The sequence below is a fragment of the Pollachius pollachius genome (genome assembly GCF_949987615.1).
Source record: "Pollachius pollachius genome assembly, chromosome: 14".
NCBI classification, from domain to species: Eukaryota; Metazoa; Chordata; class Actinopteri; order Gadiformes; family Gadidae; genus Pollachius; species Pollachius pollachius.
The window spans coordinates 4,318,843-4,338,053 of record NC_136947.1 but is presented as its reverse complement, the minus strand read 5'-3'; the positions used below and the strand labels follow the sequence as shown (position 1 = coordinate 4,338,053).

Genomic DNA, 19,211 nt, shown 5'->3' with positions numbered 1-19,211 from the left:
GTACTGTAGGGTCTTCATGTTTGAACCCGCGACCCGATGGCAAGCCAAGAAAGATCTGTAATGAGTGTAACCTGCCAAGGTCGGCCCCAACTTTATGTCCCTTACATCCTCTCTGCTGGTTGTGTTTAGAAAAACCCTCTTCATTTATTTATGTTTGTATTATTATTACATTATCGTCACTAGTGTTGCTCGCCATTGTCTGGTGGTGGCACTACTATTGTACAGTATGGTCCAAAGGATGACCAGACTGTAGGCTAGTGATTCACTAGTGATCTAGGGATTGTTTGTTCCTCAGGTTTACTCAAAGAGGGATATTGAATGGGCAATCTATCCAGAAGTTGTCAGGAAATCCAAATAAGAATCTTGAAGTAATGCAGCTAAACACACTCTGAATGCTTTAGAGATGGACAGACACCACGTGGGTCTGAAGGGTCTGATGTATGAGCCCAAACTCCCTGAACCACATGCTCATTTAACAAACTCAAACACACACTATGGACCCAGAGCATGCATGCCGTGAGTCTCTGCAATGTCTCAGAAACAACAGTTCATCTCAATATTCAATGGTCACTTTACAACTTCCGTGGTCCTTCAACTCATAATGTACTACGTGTTGAATGCTTCTGCGTCGGAAGAATCCCATCGCCTGAGGGGGACCTAGGAAGGACTCAAAGGAAGAAGGGGCCGGTTCTTGTGTATCTGGAGATATGTGAGAATCCATCCTCAAGGTTGAGTGCTCACCCGTTGTAAAGTCAGTTGCATTTACCTAATTTAATTATTAGGTATCGTAAGAGTCATAAATAAATCAGCTTATTTTAAGACCATAGAGAAGCGCTGCCATGATGAGTCATCGAGTCAGCCGCCAAACTAATTGAATCCAGATGTTTCAGAAGTCAGGTAAGTACAGTCGGGGTGGACATCACAATCATTTGGGCTTTCCATACCATTGTTAGGGTGCATTGCCGCTTGTATTTAACCCCCAAAACCTTTACAGACACTTTGTCTAAGGACGTTGGTGCCCGGTCAGGGTTTGAGCTTTTCCTCCCACCATAGTTACCAGTAGTGGCAGATTTTGTGTTTTCTGCTGGCCAAGAAGGGAGACCGATAACGGGAAGATGATGATTGGTTGAAATACATTTGAAGCATTCCAAAATGAAACAACCCATTGAACCAAATTTGAGCTTGTAGAAAATCTGATTTGTGAGACTACACTGACAGTAATCAGCAAGTAAAGACAGCAAGTCCCCCTATCTAAATCCTTCACTCTCTTTGACTTAGACAACATTCCAACCCAAAGCCATCACCCCAACCAAGCCATACCTTAGCCATAGACTATTGCTTATTATTATGAATGACTAACTATAGCCTTTACCTCTGACCATTCTATGGTGAGTGTATAAAACTGCCTGTGGTTATGTTTCATCTACTGTTGCAGGTTCTTCTTTAACCACAAGGTGTCACGAAAGTTTGTTCATGTACTGGGGTGAGGAACAGGGGTATTGCAGGGTCAGTCTCCCTAATGGCCCCCATAGCTACGGGCCCGGAGAGGGGTGGGGGGGGGGGTGGGAGGAGGGGATTTGTTACTCATTAGGTCAAAGGTCAATTATGCACTCATAGAACCAGGTCAACGGTCAGATTTAAGCTCACAATAAAGCCATCAATCAAAGGGTCGTTTTGACCCATACCGTATTGTTACTTAGTCTCATGATTCTCCCATGTTGTAGAAATCAGGACTTCATTTGATTTGTGACAGAAAATATAGTAAGAAATAAAGAAAAGCAATTCATAAAGTGCTTCAACCTTTAGAGATTGGTTGAGTAAAATATGATGGCATGAAGGAACAGTGAATAGGCCGGTATCAAACCGGTATTATTAAGCCCTCCATTTCCCCCACCAAAATGGTTTCCTTTGTAACTACTTGTTGTTACTTTGACTTACGGTTAAGATTGATGTATGGGTGTGTTTAGCAGATCACATAATTGGTGCAGTGTTTGTTAGACACACCCATGCATCGAACTAAATCCTAAGCCAAACTTGAAACAGATATTCTCACAATGCATTTCATTTACTAATATGTGACGGATGGTCATGCCATTTCTAACAGATTACACTCAAATAATAGCTCTTAAATCCTACCTAAAGCAGGGCCTTTGATTGTGTTGAAGGCCTTTGATGGTGCTTCGATGATGCTTCAAGGTTAAAGAACACACTGTTTATTGGTTAACTCAAAATGACCATGGGAGTACAATCATTTATTTGGCCTTTAATTGCAGCGTGCAACTGTCTTCTGTTAATGCAGCAGTGACTCTCACTGCCCAAAACATTTCTTGCTGGCATCGGCCATGCATGCATCCATCCATCCATCCATCAGTCCCTCCGGCTATTAATGAACATCCAATGAAAAGGTTTGCGTCAGTCTCATGTATAGAGGTCACCGCTAGGGGGTAGCACAAGGCAAGAGCATTCAGTCATGTTGATTGGTTTGCTGTCAGGCCAGAAGCTGGGATGAGGAAATTTGTTTGGACATGACCCAAGAACAAACAGCGGGACCACAAAAACAATCACAATTTACTGAACAAAACAAATCTCTTGGATCACCCATACTTAAGATTGGGGACGAAAATATACAATGTGTGTCTGGAAGGTTATTACAAGCAATGCACTTCTTTGGATAGCTAAAAAGAAAAAATAACAACAAAGGATATTGAAATAGAATTGCACCATACATATAACATTTGACAATGCTGTAGGTCTAGTGCTGTGTGTGTGTGGGTGTGTGTGTGTGTGTGTGTGTGTGTGCGTGTGTGTGTGTGTGTGTGTGTGTATATATATACATATATATATATATATATATATATATAGATTAAGGGCTATAGCATTGTCAATATATATGTGTATATATATATATATGCACACACACACACACACGTACACGCATATTAAATGGAACCATAACCCTCTGATAATAACACCCTTTTCAGTGTTTACTTGTTCGTGTGTGTCCACATATTCTAGCCTATTCTATCTTCTATACTCGGTATGCCGAAACCAACTGCAGAGCGAGAAGTATTTGCATTGTCCAATAAATAAACACCAGGCCTATTGCTGAAAAATGCTTTTGCTTGTCTGTTGAACGAAAGAATGCCATGACATCTTTTTCCCGTTGATGGCTCGAAATAAGTATGAAAGTAATTCTGCGGGGATACGAACAACCTGCCGCCGACAAGGCCACGTGTCTGTTGTGTCTGTTGCGTATATTTTTTCTTCCCTTTTCTTTTCTTTTCTTTCAACATCTTTTTTTTCAGTTGTACATCATGCAGTCTTCTCGTCCCCCCACCAAGACACGCCTATTGCCAATAGACACGACTCGTTATGCGAGCATCCTTTGCCCTGTCTTTTCTTCCCCGTGTCTGAAACCATGAACTAGCTTTCCAGCTGTACATAGGAGGCTCCGTTAAAACGTTGACGCGTTTACTGCTGTACCTGTCAGCAGTCTTACTAGCAACAGCTGTCCTGTAGAGTGACACAAATGCATTCTTAAAAAAAACACAATAAAACCAATCTCTTTTTTTATTTTATCTTTTTTATGATTGAGGTTCCGACATTCCTTTTCCTTCCTTCGTTCCTCCTTCCTTAAGTGATATTTCTTTCAGTTCTTGGCTTTGGGTTCACCATTAAACTCTACGCTACAACACTAACGATAGGGACTATTTACATAGCACATAGCTGGTTGTATGCAGCCGGCGATAATAATCGTGTTAACATCATTAATCGTGTGGATGTGCGGTGTGGATGTGTGTGTGTGTGTGTGTGTGTGTGTGTGTGTGTGTGTGTGTGGGTGGGTGCGTGCGTGCGTGCGTGCGTGTGTGGATGCGTGTGTGTGTGTGCGTGCGTGTGTGCGTGCGTGTGTGCGTGCGTGCGTGCGTGCGTGCGTGTGTGTGTGTGTGTGCCTGCGTGCATGCGGGCGGCCAGGCAGGCATGTGGGTGTTTATGTGGTGAGCTCCCATGCATAACAAAACACCGCAAGATAAGCAAGAACATAGCAGGCTCAATAAAAGAATGCAGTGCTAAAGATGTGCCCAAAGTATGCTTAATGATGATGGCTTCCGTCTTCAAACTTTCAAACCAGCCAACCGTTGTGTTTAGAAAAACATTATTAGGCCTGCTCTACCCTCACCAACGTGGTGCAATATACTCTCGCAATCCAAAGTCCATAGATATTATTAATACTGTGAAAGGTAGGCCTACTACAATTATTCAGACATGCCCTTTAAGAAAAAAACTAAAAAAGACCAAGCCAAGCTAAAAAAAGTCGGCCACTTTTGTACAAGGAAGAAACATTTTTTCTTAATGGAAGAGAGGACATTTATTGTATTTTTTGAAACACCCTGTCCCATTTGTTCTCTCTGAATGTCCTAGACCCTCATTCTCTCTCGCTCTCTCCCTCCCAGCCCCTCTTTTTCTTTCTCCATCTCCATCTCGGTCTCTCGCTCTCGCACTCTCTCTCTCTCTCTGCCTCTCTGTGTAAACCATCTCTCCCTCCAAGGCCATTTCTTTCAGGCTGCTGTGACAAGGGGTGGAAATATATGTTTATAGCAGAACAAAATGGCTGCGTTTAGGTTCCATTTTTTCTCCTGCGGCCACTGATGCAACGCTCATTTGGTCTGAGGGCTGGGAAAGCAGAAGAGTTGTTATTGCAACGTTGGCATTACCCTGTTGAAATGACAATACTCTGGCGGTAAATTAATACAATGACTACGGGGAGATTGTGAGTTATCTTGAATACACTCCCCTGTTGAGAGGTTTAAAACGTGAGCTGAATCCAAACCACAGGTGTGGAAACAGAAGTTTTCACAGCAGATACACATTAACCTGTTCCCAGTCCAATGTAAGTTGGCAATTTTACTTTAACGTGAAATACGTATCGAATGGTTAAATGAAAGTAGAGGTTTCAGTGATCAGACTTTACAAAATTTGTTTTATTCTAGTAGAATATATATATAAAAAAGATTAAACTATAAGTTAGGTAATATATACATATATTACATCATGTTGCATGCCAAACCTTTCACTTTAATGAGATATTGTGTAGCTGTGTTATCGATGGCGTCCATTCATGGCAAATTATCTGCATTAATACTGCATTCATTGATTTCTGCCCACATAAGCCCATGGCACTAAGCTCCAAAACAATCGTGCAAACAAGATGTACTTTCCGGCCCTTACTGATCTCACAGAACACTTTCTTTCCTATCCTATTCGAACTAGCCAGCCATCATCTGTCACATCGGCACTTCACTGGAATAGGACAAGAACAACTTCCAGAAACCGCACCATACAGGGAGGCTTAAGAAAACATACACAGGTGCAAGACACAGGGGCAAGCAATACAAGCCAAATGGTATCACAGTGAGGACTGCTGTCCACGGTTTGCCTTAGTAGACACCGCGGCACAACGACAGCTTTTTATATCTAGTAAGAGGATTTAAAAAAGTGACACATTTTGTTTAGGCCTAGCAGTCTTCCCATCGGATTACCTAAAACTGACGAGGATGATAATATGATTAACATTTAGGCAACACTTTTATCCTGTAAGCACTTGTAAGTACCATGGGATTGTACCTTCAAAACACATGTTCCCTATTTAGATACAAATCCCAGCCACGCTCACAGTCTAAATACTACAAGATCCTTTACTGGGGTCAACCTAGAGCCTAAATCAGGCATTAGCTAAGAGCATTAGCCGTAGCCTGCTACCTATATTGTAACCGTATACGCTATACTCATTATCCAGTTATAATATACTATAATATTGTAACATTAAATGTTAAACCATGACATTTTAGACTGATTGAATTTGAATAAATGCATCCATATTTTTTTTTCTCATAAATAATAGGGTGAGGTGAATATAATATAATTAAGGCCTATCTATTAACACAATCTATACAGTATATAAATGAGTGAGCATAGTTGTAGGTTACTGCTAACCCTTCTTAGATAACTGCAAATTCGATTTTCCTTGTTTATGCACTTTGACAATTTATTATGTCATGCAGCAATATTGACCTTGAAGGTGTCTGCAGCTAGTGGCCCTCGCTTAGGTGGAGAGATGTCTCCTCTTTGAAGTATCGCGTCACGGCTGTGAACTGCTAATGTGGCTAGGAACACCTTAAAGGGGCTTAAAATATGAATGGCTCGTTTCACAGGGCGGGGATGATAAGTGGCATGTGAGAGGGATCCTTTTATTCTAAGAAGCAAGGAGCTCGATTAGCCAGGATACCCTAGCGAACCTTTCATTTCGCCAAAAGGTTCTACGTGGGTGAAGTTGTCATATTTTCATCTATTTTTGATAATCTAGTGCTGGATTAGGTCCAAACTCCTCAAGGCGATAACCAAGTTTGGTCTCAGTAAAGGTGACTCCCTTACTAATTTCTTGTCGTCAGACACTGAGTGTTAACAGGCAGTTATTGTTGTCAGTTCGGCAAAGCATAACATACACTTACAGTGAGTGTTGGAGACACAAAATGGCGAACAATGATACCTCTGAAATTGTTTACGTTTATTCAGCAGTCCTTATAGAATGTTAGATATAACATTTTTTTGGCACAATTGCTCAACGGTTATCAAGCTGTCCTGTTTCTGTGTGGTCGTCTAAATAAATATGCAAAACCATAATTTACGCCCTGAATAAATATACACATAAAAATCCACAAACAAACGAGGCGCGTGACGCCGGCACCTTGCGTCACGTCCTCGTCATGACACACGTACAAATAAAACAAAAACAAAATGAAAAAGTATATAATTTATCATACTTCAGGCAAAACAGTTGCAATGGGTTCAAACCAAACCAAGTGGCGGGCGAGGGTGAGAATAATTTGAAAAATATGTATCATCGTTCATCTCAGCAGCTCATTTTTCCTGTTTGATTGTGCGAGGCAATACAAAAAGAGGAGGCAAGACAAGGCTGTACTGTGGCCTGGTGGATCATAGTAATTTATGGATTTGTTAGGGATGGGCACCAACACAGAACTCTTAATTGCAAACCTGACAAAGTAGTCGGCTCTCTTTCCGTCTGAAAAACATGCCACTGCTTAAAAAGATTATAATGATTCTCGCGCTCGCATTTGCTTCTAATAATTACACAAAACCACCGGCTGGGTGAGCTCAACGTTTATCATGCTACACCCAGGCCCCGATACATGTTTCAGGACTTGTTGTCACCTGCAACTTGAAATGTGTTTGTAAAGCTATGCCGGTAAGAACTATGATTACACTCGGGGTTTGACTCGCTGTGCTTTGGCAATGCTTTTTAGGAGGGGAAAAAACTTCCATCGGGTTATAAGTGGTCATAACATGCAGACATTTGGTAGCACATACCCAAAGGCTATGATGATAAAAATTCAGAAAAATGATCTAAGCATTTCATTTCTTGGAGAGCAGAGTGTATAATTATTTCAAACTGAGCTGATTAAGAAATGGCTACTGTAAGGATAAGGTGGGCCTAAATTACCTACACAACACTGAGGAATGATACACAATGGTCACTTAACATGATTCCTGAAGCTATGGAAACGCATTTCTGTTTTCTTTAATCTTTAGCTTCTTGTCCAAACTCCTCTTCTCATACCTGGAAATAACATGGCAACTGCTTCAGTAACAAAAACAAAGAACTATGCATACATGTGGAGTCAACTTCAATATGGTAAAACAATCACTTGGTATAGCATGGTATCAACGGTTCCTGGTGGGAGACAGACAGACAGAAGTACATTAGTCGACCGGTTTCGTTATCGGTTGCCAAAGTGTCCTGCACTGATGCATACAGTTTGTAATGGAGCGTGAATCTCTTCCTCAGCATATGGCTTCTGCAAAGAGTTCGACGTCGAGAGATGAGGACTAAGCGTCGTGGAGCAGGGCCGCATTCTTCCTCACCCTGTGCGGTAGGAATCACCCCTATTCCTATCGATCGTACTTGTGTTCCGGCCTTTTTTGGGTGACTATCGAGCACGGATACTATATCAACCAGTCCTGTCGCTGAATTGTCCTTACACTACAATTCACAGTGTCACTACATAGTTAGATTAAAAAAAAAAAACAATGTTTATTTGGGGTATAAATAGTCTTTTCTGTAATGTTACGTGATATTATATCCAACACATGCCATGTGAACAAGGTTTGGTCCCAGCTTGGGACGTTCCACTCCCTCTATGGAATGTCTTGCTGTTAAAAAATATATAAAGGCATCGTCCATTAGGGAACAGCCACAAATCTGTTTCATTGCGCTTCCTCCTCTGAGTTTGTATTCCACACAGCCGTCGGTCATTCGTCAACGTCCTCATTAAAGTCTTCATGCAGCGTCAGAGTGCGTGTGCCTCCGGAGGTCGCTGTGGTCGTTGTGGTGGGGTTTCCCAAGGCTCCGCCCACGACCACGTGGGCGGAGCCTGGCGGACGGGAGAAACCAGCGGCGGGGGGGGGGGGCGGCGGGTCATACGCAGCCGCACGCCTGCGCCGACACTTCCTGTATGGTGTGGTAGCGGCTGTTGTTGTCCAGGAAGGACATGTCCTCCTCGTAGGCCACCGGCCGGCAGCAGGGCCCGTTGCTCACCTTGTCCCTGCGGCCCTTCTTGCTGAAGCCCGAGCGCCGCATGTGCTCCAGGGTGATGTCGTAGTTGCGCCGGTGGTCCAGGCACTTGCCGCTGCAGTAGCGGAACAGCAGGGTCTCGTCGCTCTCGTAGCCCAGGCCCAGCTCGCTCACGGTGAGCTCCAGCTCGCGCAGGGAGCAGGGCTTGGGTCGCCGCGCCCGCTTGGTCCGCCGGGCCTGGTTCTGCTCCAGGCGCCGGCTCCGGCGGTCCTTACGGTCCAGCAGGGTGCCCACGACCTGCCGCAGCTCACCCTCGGTGAAGCTCTGGAACAGCCTGGAGACTGGGGGGGAGAGAGGGCGAGAGAGAGGGCGAGAGAGGGAGAGACAGAGGGCGAGAGAGGGAGAGACAGAGGGCGAGAGAGGGAGAGAGAAAGGGAGAGAGAGGGAGAGAGAGGGAGAAAGGGAGAGAGAAAGGGAGAGAGAGAGAGAGAGAGAGAGAGAGAGAGAGAGAGAGAGAGAGAGATATGGGTTATGGGTTACACGTCGAGATGTGCCACACATGCGCGTTGGTTCTAACCGGGGCTCTGGTGGCATCGGGCCTGGATGGCTGGGGGCCCCCAGCCCTACCAGGGGACATTTTAAACAAACAAAACGCAACTGAAAACAATGAGATATCAAGTTTGAACAGATGGAGGCGTTTGTTTTTCAAGGTTTTGTGTTTACTTTGTGCAATATCTCAGGGTCTTCCCGCTGACAGGCCTTAACAAGGACCCCTCAATACGATGCGGATGATAGAAAAACGACAAGGCGCCGCTTGTTACGCCAGAATTCAACTGTGTTCCTTCAGGGAAGAAAGCCTCCATCAAGCTCACCTGGCAACTTGAATTTACCAGGAATTGAGGGCTGATGCCTTGGCATTATTGGCATTATTCCAGTAAAAATAATAAATAAATGCAACATATTGTACCTCCTGTAATATATGTGACAAGTATTTATCAGAATTCCTGTGTGTGGGACTCCTACCTGTCTGCTGGTTGAACCAACATGTCATCCGATGATATCGTAACATGTTTCTGCTATCCTTCGCGTCTTCATGCATCGGCCTATCGTACACAGCTGGCTAGCGTGTTTTTGGCTCTTCCACACGTTCCGATAAAATCCCAAAGGATCATATCACATTCCTTCTATGGTTTTCCACCCGGGCTAATTACCAGCTTCCAGGGAAAATTCCGCTCCGTCGTAAAAAAGTGGGACGTGATCTGAATGTCTTTTCACCTCGTCTTTAACTGGCCCCGCCCTCTCACCTTTTGCCTCACGGGAACATGCGACCCCTAAGATGTTAAGTGAGTTACAAAGACCGGACCCAAACGCCCCGGCTTATTCAAAGCTCGGCAGTAGCTCAGGAGATAGAGCGGGTTTCGAGGTGTCCCTGAGCAAGGCACCTAACCCTAACTGCTCCCGACGAGCCGGCTGTCGCCTTGCGTGGCTGACTCGGCCGTCGGTGTGTGAATGTGTGCATGAATGGGTGAATGTCAGGCAATATCGTAAAGCGCTTTGGATAAAAGCGCTATATAAATGCAGTCCTTTTGTCATTTACCAAACCTCCGCATCCAGGTGAATCTCTGTAAGAGCGAAAGCAACCCAAACCAAAGCCTTTAAACGCAACAGGAAACAGGAAAAAGGGTGTCTTACACTCAGAGAGGAGTGAGCGTCCGCTGTCGGCCGAGCGGGCCCTCCGGTCCAGCGCTTCGCCGGACGCCGTCTTGGAGGACGAAAGGGCCGACGAGGAAGAGTAGGGCGCCAGCGCCGGGCTGGCCCGCGTGGACGGCAGTACGGACGGCGTTCCACGCGAGGAAGAGGAGGAGGAGGACGACGACATGCTGGGGTATTTAGTCCTGGGCTTGGACTGCCTGACGGGAGCCATGTTTCTAGTGAGGAGGACGGACAGCGCTGCACCACAGAGCATGAAGGCAAAAGTAGCACCTTTCCATAACTTCATCTTAGAACGTGGAGGAGCATTGAAACTCTGTGGTGGGGAGAGAGAGAGAGAGAGAGAGAGAGAGAGAGAGAGAAAGAGAGAGAGAGAGAGACCGTTAAACATCAAGATAATTAAAACAGTGTGTTCTACTAATTCATCATAACCACGTATTTACTTCAGGGCGATCACAGGCCGCCTACAACGCACATGAAGCTTATAAACATGAAATGCAAACAGTAAGAATTGACAGTAACCACGGAGAGAGATTCCATACTATCGTGTTGCCGTGGGCCCCAGAACGTAGTGAGGTGCAGAACAATGGCTGGGTCGTTGCCCTGCTCCTCGTACTAACATTGTGACGAACTGCCGCTGGGAAAAGCAACTTTCTCCCAACCGCGGAGGTTCCCTCACAAGTCAGTGGCGGTATACATTTCTAAATGCAGCAAGGAGACTGCTGCCAGCTCATTGTCGGACTAAGTGGGTTTGTAAACAGATAATAGCGCCAAAGCCAGTGAATGCATTGGGTGATCGGGTCTTCTGCTTACCTTTATTGGAGGAGCCCATCATTAAATGAAAGCAAATAAAACATTCAGGTGAAAGCATTCGCTGAAAGAATTTAAATTATATCCTGTATAGTTTTCTCTATTCCTAGAAATCTTGATCATGTTTGTTTTGTCTCAGGGAGCAGCTGTTGATTTGAAGGGAAAGTAAAGCACAACTATTCTTCAATGAACCTCCTCATGTCATATGCTAACCACACCTTTATGCCGTGTTATGCTGCCGTGGCCTAGAACGCGTGTGGTTTATGCACGCCCTTTCTTTACTCTTACTAACACACAGGTTGTCAAGTCAGTTCATGAACTGGAAGTACAAAAGGTAATACCACTGGATTTGTGCCATGCTTTGTTGTAATGCCACAATTCTTCAAGAGATTTTTTTTCTCTCTCCCGCCCCACATTATTCATAACACGACACACACAGGGCCAAAATAGGTCCCTAGACCCGGAAACGATGCAGGCATGTTGTCTCTTAACGGCAAATCCAGACCGGCCCCTGTAAGTGTTTTGACAGACCAGGTTTGCCGACTGCATGTGTAAGTGCCGCTGTGTATTTGTCTTGTTAACCGAACAAAATGTCATCGAACCAACGTCTCTGGCATCACGGCGCGATCCGGAATGTAAACACATAACCAGTCGGGCAAGTTGATACTTAACTTGTTCGTTGTGCAAGGGGTATGCCCTTGCGAAAGCCTTGTGAGGAGCACGACGGCTCGCTCTTTTGATGAAGGGGTCTCCGAGCGAAAGTCAAGCCCTTAAGCTTAGGAAAATGAGAGTTTTAATGCAGACAACCATATATTACGCTCACGTCTTCCCCGTGAGTGGTGCGGGATCATGTTTGATGGATCACCGACACGCCGGGTTCCCGCCTAGAGTTCAGTCGCACGCCGTTCCATTCGCCGGCTGGATGATGGAACGCGCTCCAAAGTGGAAACTCCTGTTTTGTTTGTCTTGGTTCACCACCAACGCCTGTCTCCGCGGTTATTACTGATCCCCTGCGCTTCGTGATTACATATAACGCTCTAAATGAATTTCAGAGACAAGTGGCCATGATGTACGGGTGAGATCATTGCTTTTCCTACGCAATTAAGACGGGTCACTTTAAAACAATTACTCAGCGGCGGGGTTAGCGAGAGAGGGAGGCCCCTACGTCAGAATCCCCCGCCCCCGCAGCCCTCGCTGCTCATCTTGATAAAACAATTAGCCGCCATCAAGCGAGGGCAGCCCTCCAAACGCACAGACAGCGGAGGGGAGGATGTGAGCCAATCGCCGCGACGACAAAGAAGGCTCCTCCGCTAAGGCGGCTCCGTTGATAGGTCCTATAATTGCCCTGGACTCGGGAAACAGGGGGAGGGGGGGGGGCTCACAGCTGCAGACTTCCCCCCCCCTCTGAAGGGGGGGGGGAAGTGTGAAGCGATGGTCGTCTAATCAGTGTGGGACATTTAATACCTATCACTGACGTAGACATAAATAAACAGATGTTAGAGGTGTGTGTGTGAGTGTGTGTGGTGCTGCGGAGGGGATGGTGTTGTTGGGGATGGAGGGGGGGGGCTAAGAGGTGACAGAGCTGCTGTTTATTCGCCGATCCGTCAGAAGGAGGTCCAGGAAGAGTAGCGACCGGCGGTCTCCCTTGGAAGGGCGCAGGTGCTGTTGTCTTCAGGAGACCAGGAGCGCTGAGGCACACCGCTACACAAGGAATGGACCTCGCCACACACACACACACACACACACACACACACACACACACACACACAGACACACACACCTCAGAGACCGCACCCCCGCAGCAGCAGACGGAGAAGCCATTCCAGGGAACACAAGACGCTACAAAACATACGAGCTGCAGAAGACAACCGTAAAACACTTCCCCTCGCAGGAGCCGCGGCATGTGTGTGACTCTCAGGGGCCCCCGGTCTCGGCCGATGTGCCCGAGCACGCTGCCGCCTGTGTTGTTTTTAATGCCCGGGGAACGTGCGAGGCCCCCCTTGAGCAAACGCAAGAAAATCCTTCACACGGAGACGGACAATTGAGGGCTCGACGCGCACACAGCGGCTGGAACTCACGCACACATGGAAGTCTTCACTGACAGCATGGGAGGGGTTTTAGCGGTGGGTAATGTAGCAAATCCATCCCCAGGGAGGAAGCTGTCCAAAAACAAATAATGCAAGTCGATTGTGATTGTGTGTGTGTGTGTGTGATTGTGTGTCTGTGTGTGTGTGTGTGTGTGTTTTGTTTGTATTGCAGTGGAATTTTACCAAATCTCCCGAGTGTTCCTAGAGGATTATATCATTCACAAATAGCGAGGCTTTGCACCGCGGCGAGGCAGCATGCGCCACTGTCCCTCAATGAAGCTCAAAGATGGGCGCTATAAAAAACGTGCACAATGGCAGGGGGATGTGCCCCCCCCCCCCCCCCCCCCCCCCAAGGGAATAATTGGTTGGTTGGTCATCGCGGAGCTAAGCCGGCGGTAATGTAATTACAAGCCGTTGGTGCGTGTGGCCCGCAACGCCATGCCAAGGGACGACACGTTGGAGAATGCATCAGACGGCTCACACATGAATCGCTGATCTGTTAGACTATGGATGAATGGCGTCAGTGGTTCGCGTTGTATTGAGCATGACGACCGGAAATGCACACAGGGGGGTATGTGGGGGGTGTGTGTGTGTGTGGGTTGGGCGGAGGGGGGGAGGTTTGATGGCTTGTGTCCGGCTTTGCATTGGGGTTGAATGGCCGTGGCATCATCGCAGTACAGTGAAGATCACACAGAAGAGTCCATAAAGAGCTTCTTTATACTGGGCTTTACAGCTCTCCATAGCAACTTTAGTGACCTCATATTCGGAAACACTGGGGCCCTGGCATGGGCTATATAAAGAGAGGCCAAGCTGGTCTTTATTGGCCTGACTGATTTATACTACACATACACATGGACACACACACACACACGACACAGTCACACACACACACAAATACAGAAATGCACAGAAAACACATGTGTGCGCACAAACACACACACAAACCAACACACACACAGATACACACCCGCACACGAATCAGCATGCCCACACACACGCCCCCACACACATGCATGATATGCGGTTTCACTTCCCCAAACCTCCAACCCAGTCCTCTTTGGGACTTATCCCAAAGTCCACACACCCACTTGCACGCACGCACGCACGCACACGCACGCACACACAGACACTTTTAAAGCAGCACCATTCCATAATACGAGATAATCCGCCTTACATAATGTTTGAAGCTTGACACAGACGTGTGTCCAGTGCTCGGCGGTGATACTTTGTGTCTTATCTGCCAGCAGACAACATGAGGAGCCTCACCTACTTACTCAGCCGTGCCTTCTGTTTGCCAACTCCTGCACCACATGAGCCACTGTTCCCGCGACACACACACACACACACACACAGACACATACATGCACGCACACAAACACACATGCGCACACACAAACACATGAGCACACAACCAGACACACATACACACGCACACACGCATGAGCGCACACACACATGCACACACACAGACACACGTGCGCACAGACACACACGCACGCAAACATACACACGCGCACACACACACACACACACACACACAGGCAGACACACACACTGCTAAAAATAGCTGGACCCGACAGATAACGACAGCAGCAATCGCAGGGAGAGTCACCTACTGTCTCTGAACTTCCCGTCCGGCCGTCATAGAAGGAGCAAGTGTTTCATTTGATCCAGGGTTTAAGTCCGCCAGAGGGGTCGGGTCGTGTCGCGGTGTCTCCCCGTAGAGGCGAGCCTTCGGCAGGCCTAAGGGACAGCTAGAGAGTGCTTGGGAAGGTAATAGGGACATATTCCAAAGATCAGGGCGGGATTAGCACTAATGCCTGCCGGCTTTATCTGTCATCACGTGGGCTAACACCTGGCTGCTAGCAAAGGAGTCAAGGCCTGACCGTGTGTGTGTGTGTGTGTGTGTGTGTGTGTGTGTTAATCCATCAGACACCTTTTCTTCAGGGGTTAAGGCCAACAGGTCCCAGTGCGGAGTGCCGCAGCAGGGTCCCTTTATAAAGCTACCAGGAGGGGGAAGGGTGCCTTCAATCGGAACCAGGGAGTGAGGAAATGGGACGACCTTCACGTTTTGTTTGCTTTGACCAATCAAGAGGGGGTGGGTGGGGGTGGAAGTCCTAAAAAGCACGCAAAAATAAAGTGGATGTTCTGATCCTGGGATTGTCTGTTCTAATTCCAGCCCCGGGTTTTAATGCAACCGAACAGGGCTTAGAAGAAAGACAAGACAACCTGCTTTTAGTTATGCGCTCGCTCTAATGTGGACTGTTAAGTGGAGAACGATGGTGGGTTTAGAGTTTTGATCGTTTACGTGCACAGCTGCACGGAACAGGGAAGCACGGCGTGAGGAAGTAAGATAGCATCGAATCTCCAACGAAATGCAACCGTTGATTGCTCAAAACAGAGATAATGGTGCCAGACGGTACCTGTCCCCTATGTTATGGTTGAAACACCTAATCCACTGACCCAGAGCCGCCAAGCTGAACATGTTATCACCATAACTCTAAACGCCACCGCCCCTCAAAGTGGCAGTAATGAGGTGTGAACCGACAATCGGGCGGGGGGGGAAACGCCAATTTTGAGACGCTGCAGTGTCGTCATTCGCCCGACATGTCTGTCCTATACCTCTACCTCGCGGTGACGGTACACATCGTGTTTTGACGTCTGCCTTTTAAAAGAAGCCCTTGGCACATGACCCAGCAGCAGCTAAACCCTGGCGCGTCCAGGTGAGGACAGGACGCTCTCTCCCGCGGGGTGTCGGGGGAGGTTCGTGACCCCGCAGTGCGGCCCGCTAATCTGTGCACGCCAGTGCCTCCCCCCACCCCTTTCTGCCTCAACAGCGTGCTATTAAGCCTATAGCCATGTTAAACACGCTGATGCTGAAATTACAAACGGTTGACGGGCATCTGGCAGCGGTTGAATGCTGCAAGAGCAAGCTCTAGCAAGTCCTTCACGAAGAATGTTCGGAAGACCCTGGGTGCCTTTTTTTTTCTTCCGACATTTCCTAAATATTTTTAGTAAGAGTGCAGCAGAAAGAGGCTGACGATGGTATTTGCAAATGATTTGATAAGACTAAAAGAGGAGCTTGCTTGGAGGGATATGTGGCCTGAAATTGCACGTTGCAAAGCCCTGTTTGAGCTGGTGAAGACCGAAGAGTCACAAGACATCTTATACTGTATACAATAAGATATAGTAATGCGATAGAGGCCAACAGAGCAGGTTTGGCGCGTCTGAAACAAGTTTATTTTCAGTTGAATGGGTGACGTAAAACGACTTAATACACTGCTATTATCACCCTGGTAATTGACAAGGTGGGACGTTATATAAAAGGAGAAAGGTATGCATAGGAGAGGACACTTTTACCATGCCATGTTTTTCTGATACTTGCATCCAGCTCCACATTCATTCCTCGCCCCATAATATTAACAAGTTAGATCAAATATTTACAGGATGTTTACCAACGGGGAATCTCTTTGGACCGACGACCGGAAAAATTGCAAAATGTGCCCCTGAGGTTCAAATCTCTTGAGAACTGAATCTCTCCGGGTGGGAATGTGTCACTGCACATAGCGGTGATACATAACGGCCTTTATTAATCACTTCCGCCCGACACGCGGATGTTGTGTACCTCGTAACCACGGGCAACCACTGACATTCCTGCAAAGGCGAACGTTGGGGGGGGCGGTGGCACGGACATGTGGCTGGCACGGCGCTGCCGCGTGCTTCGGGATACTCGTAGTGCAGAGTATCCCCCCCCCCCCCCCCCCCCCCCCCCCCCCCCCCCCCCCTCACACCCCATTCAATAAGCCGGCCACGGCTTACACCAACAAAAGAAGAAGCGGTGTCCTTACCGTTCGGACGGCTAATCCAGGTTTAGCGGCGCGGTGTCGTCTTCAGCTGACCTCCACAGACAAGTGCCGGCTGGCTAAATCCGCCATCCCCACAGCCCATGGGAGGGATGGGATGAAAACGGGAATGGGAATGGGAAGGGAAAGGGCGGGCAGGGGAGGGGGGGGGGATGCGATTGAGTCGGTAAGGGGGAGGTTGGGTTGAGGGTTAAGGGTCCGAGCCCTCAGGTTGTTGTTTTTTGCGCTTAAATGACCGCCGGAGCTCCGTGCATGGTTCTCTTCGGAGGAGTAAGCAGGAGGTCCAGTGGCGGTCTTGGTACCACTGTCACAGCGGTCCTTCTTCTGGTCGTCTTTCTCTGGTTGTGTTTGTTATCCCTGTACCACGGTGGCACCTGTGTGCGAGTCTCTCATGTTGCAACGGCAGAGGAGCTCCACACGCTCTTCTGGAGGCGAGTAGAAGCTTGATGACACAGGGCTTGATCCATTGACAACAGAAGGGTTGGGTGTTTCAGCGGAGCCAGTGGCTCGGCGTGTGCGAGCAACGCACTGGAGGAGAAGGGGAAAAAAAGACGGCAACACAAAGAACACCCAAAGTCCTCTCACCGCGTTCATCCATCCGAAACTTGCGGTGTTAACTTTCTTCCTCCGCCGCCGCCCTCCCCCCCTCCCTCACCCCTCCTAAGAAGCAAAAGCCTGAACGATGGAGCGCGGGCTGAGGCAGGAGGTGTAAGGTCCCGACCCGAGGAACAGATACAGACGGTGGATCTCACAGCTGTCCCTGACACTGACTAGTCCATCGGCTCTGAAACCCAAAAACCCCCCCGGTTCAGTCTTAAAGATTCTTCCAGATTCCTTCCTTCAACAAGATGCACAGAACATGTTTAGCAGCATACAGTAAATCACAAAAGCATGTGTCTCTTCTTCTTACTTCTTCCCCCCCCCCTCTCTCTCTCTCTCCCTCCCTCCCTCTCTCTCTCTCTCTCTCTCTCTCTCTCTCTCTGTGTCTCTATGTCCCTCTGCCCCAGCAGCAGGAGTAAATAACCACGGGGTAGGGATCTCTGCTCTGCTGTGCCTGCCTGCTTATTCCGGGAACGTTCGCGCTCCAACTGAAGAGCGAGGCACTGGAGGGACGGTGCAGGACGACGTTACGGAAATGAGCGTTTCTTACGCTTAGCGTAGCAGAGATTCCCCCCACCCCCCTCCCGCCTCCTGTCTGTCTTGTCTGTCTCTCACTCTCTAACCCCCCCCACCCCCCCATCCCAACTGTTGCTCCTCCTCCTCCTCCTCCCGGTGCTTCTCCATAGTTATGCTCGTGGGATTACCGCTGACATGATAATCTCCCAGGCTCAGGCTTCACAGGATTCGCTAAAAGGATGCTTCGGCCTCAGCAAGGATTTATGTTGTACCTTCTGCTCCCGTAGGAGCGCTGATGGAGGTGGTGGAGGAGGAGGAGGGGGTGGAGATAATGGGGGTTAATGGGGGTGTGAAGCAGGTCTGCCGGCTTAAGGCTGGTCTGGCCGGCCAGGCGTTTTAGAAAAGTGGGTACACCTGTGGCATGTGGCGCTCCCTTGATACCCATGAGGAGGAGGAGGAAGAGGAAGAGAAAGAGAAAGAGAAAATGAAAGAGAAAGAGGAAGAGGAAGAGAAGGAGGAAAAGAAGAAGAAAAAGAAGGAGAAGGAGAAGAAGAAAGAGAAGGGAAGAAGAAGAATGGGAAGAATCCCTTGATTCCCATAAGAGGAATAATAAGAAGAAGAAACACAGAACTCAAAGCGAAGCAGACAAAGTGATGTGTGGACACATTCCATCAGACCAAACAAAACAGGAATAGACACTAAGGCGAGACTAATCCCTGTGAAAGTGACGCATGACGCAAGGCGTCGGTGATTGCTTCACGTTTCGGAGTTTGGCGCGGGGTCATGAGAAGTGACGTGAGGACGAGAAGGCGGAGGAGGTTACCTCTGATGGGAGCCGCTTCACACCTCACACACATCCTCCTCCAATACAAACTACTATCGTGGCCCCCGGGGGCCACCGGAGCCACAAACGAGTAGCAGATGGTTGGGTCTCCTGGAAAGCCTCACGGCCTCCCAAACTGCAATCCAAATACCTCCGAGCCCCCCGCCCCCTACACACACACACACACACACACAATCAGGTGTGTTGAGTCACTC

General features: G+C 47.9%; 1 protein-coding gene across 1 annotated transcript; it reads right to left on the bottom strand.

The window, feature by feature from the left end:
• Nucleotides 1–8,478: 8,478 nt before the first annotated feature.
• Nucleotides 8,479–17,173, bottom strand: LOC307086462 (uncharacterized protein). The gene is made up of 3 exons (XM_079751682.1): nt 17,043–17,173; nt 10,280–10,613; nt 8,479–8,928 (listed from the first exon to the last, which is right to left on the bottom strand). Exons 2-3 carry the CDS (start codon nt 10,584–10,586, stop codon nt 8,492–8,494), a joined length of 744 nt encoding a protein of 247 aa, XP_079607808.1. The 5' UTR covers nt 10,587–10,613; nt 17,043–17,173; the 3' UTR covers nt 8,479–8,491.
• Between the last annotated feature and the right edge of the window lie 2,038 nt (nt 17,174–19,211).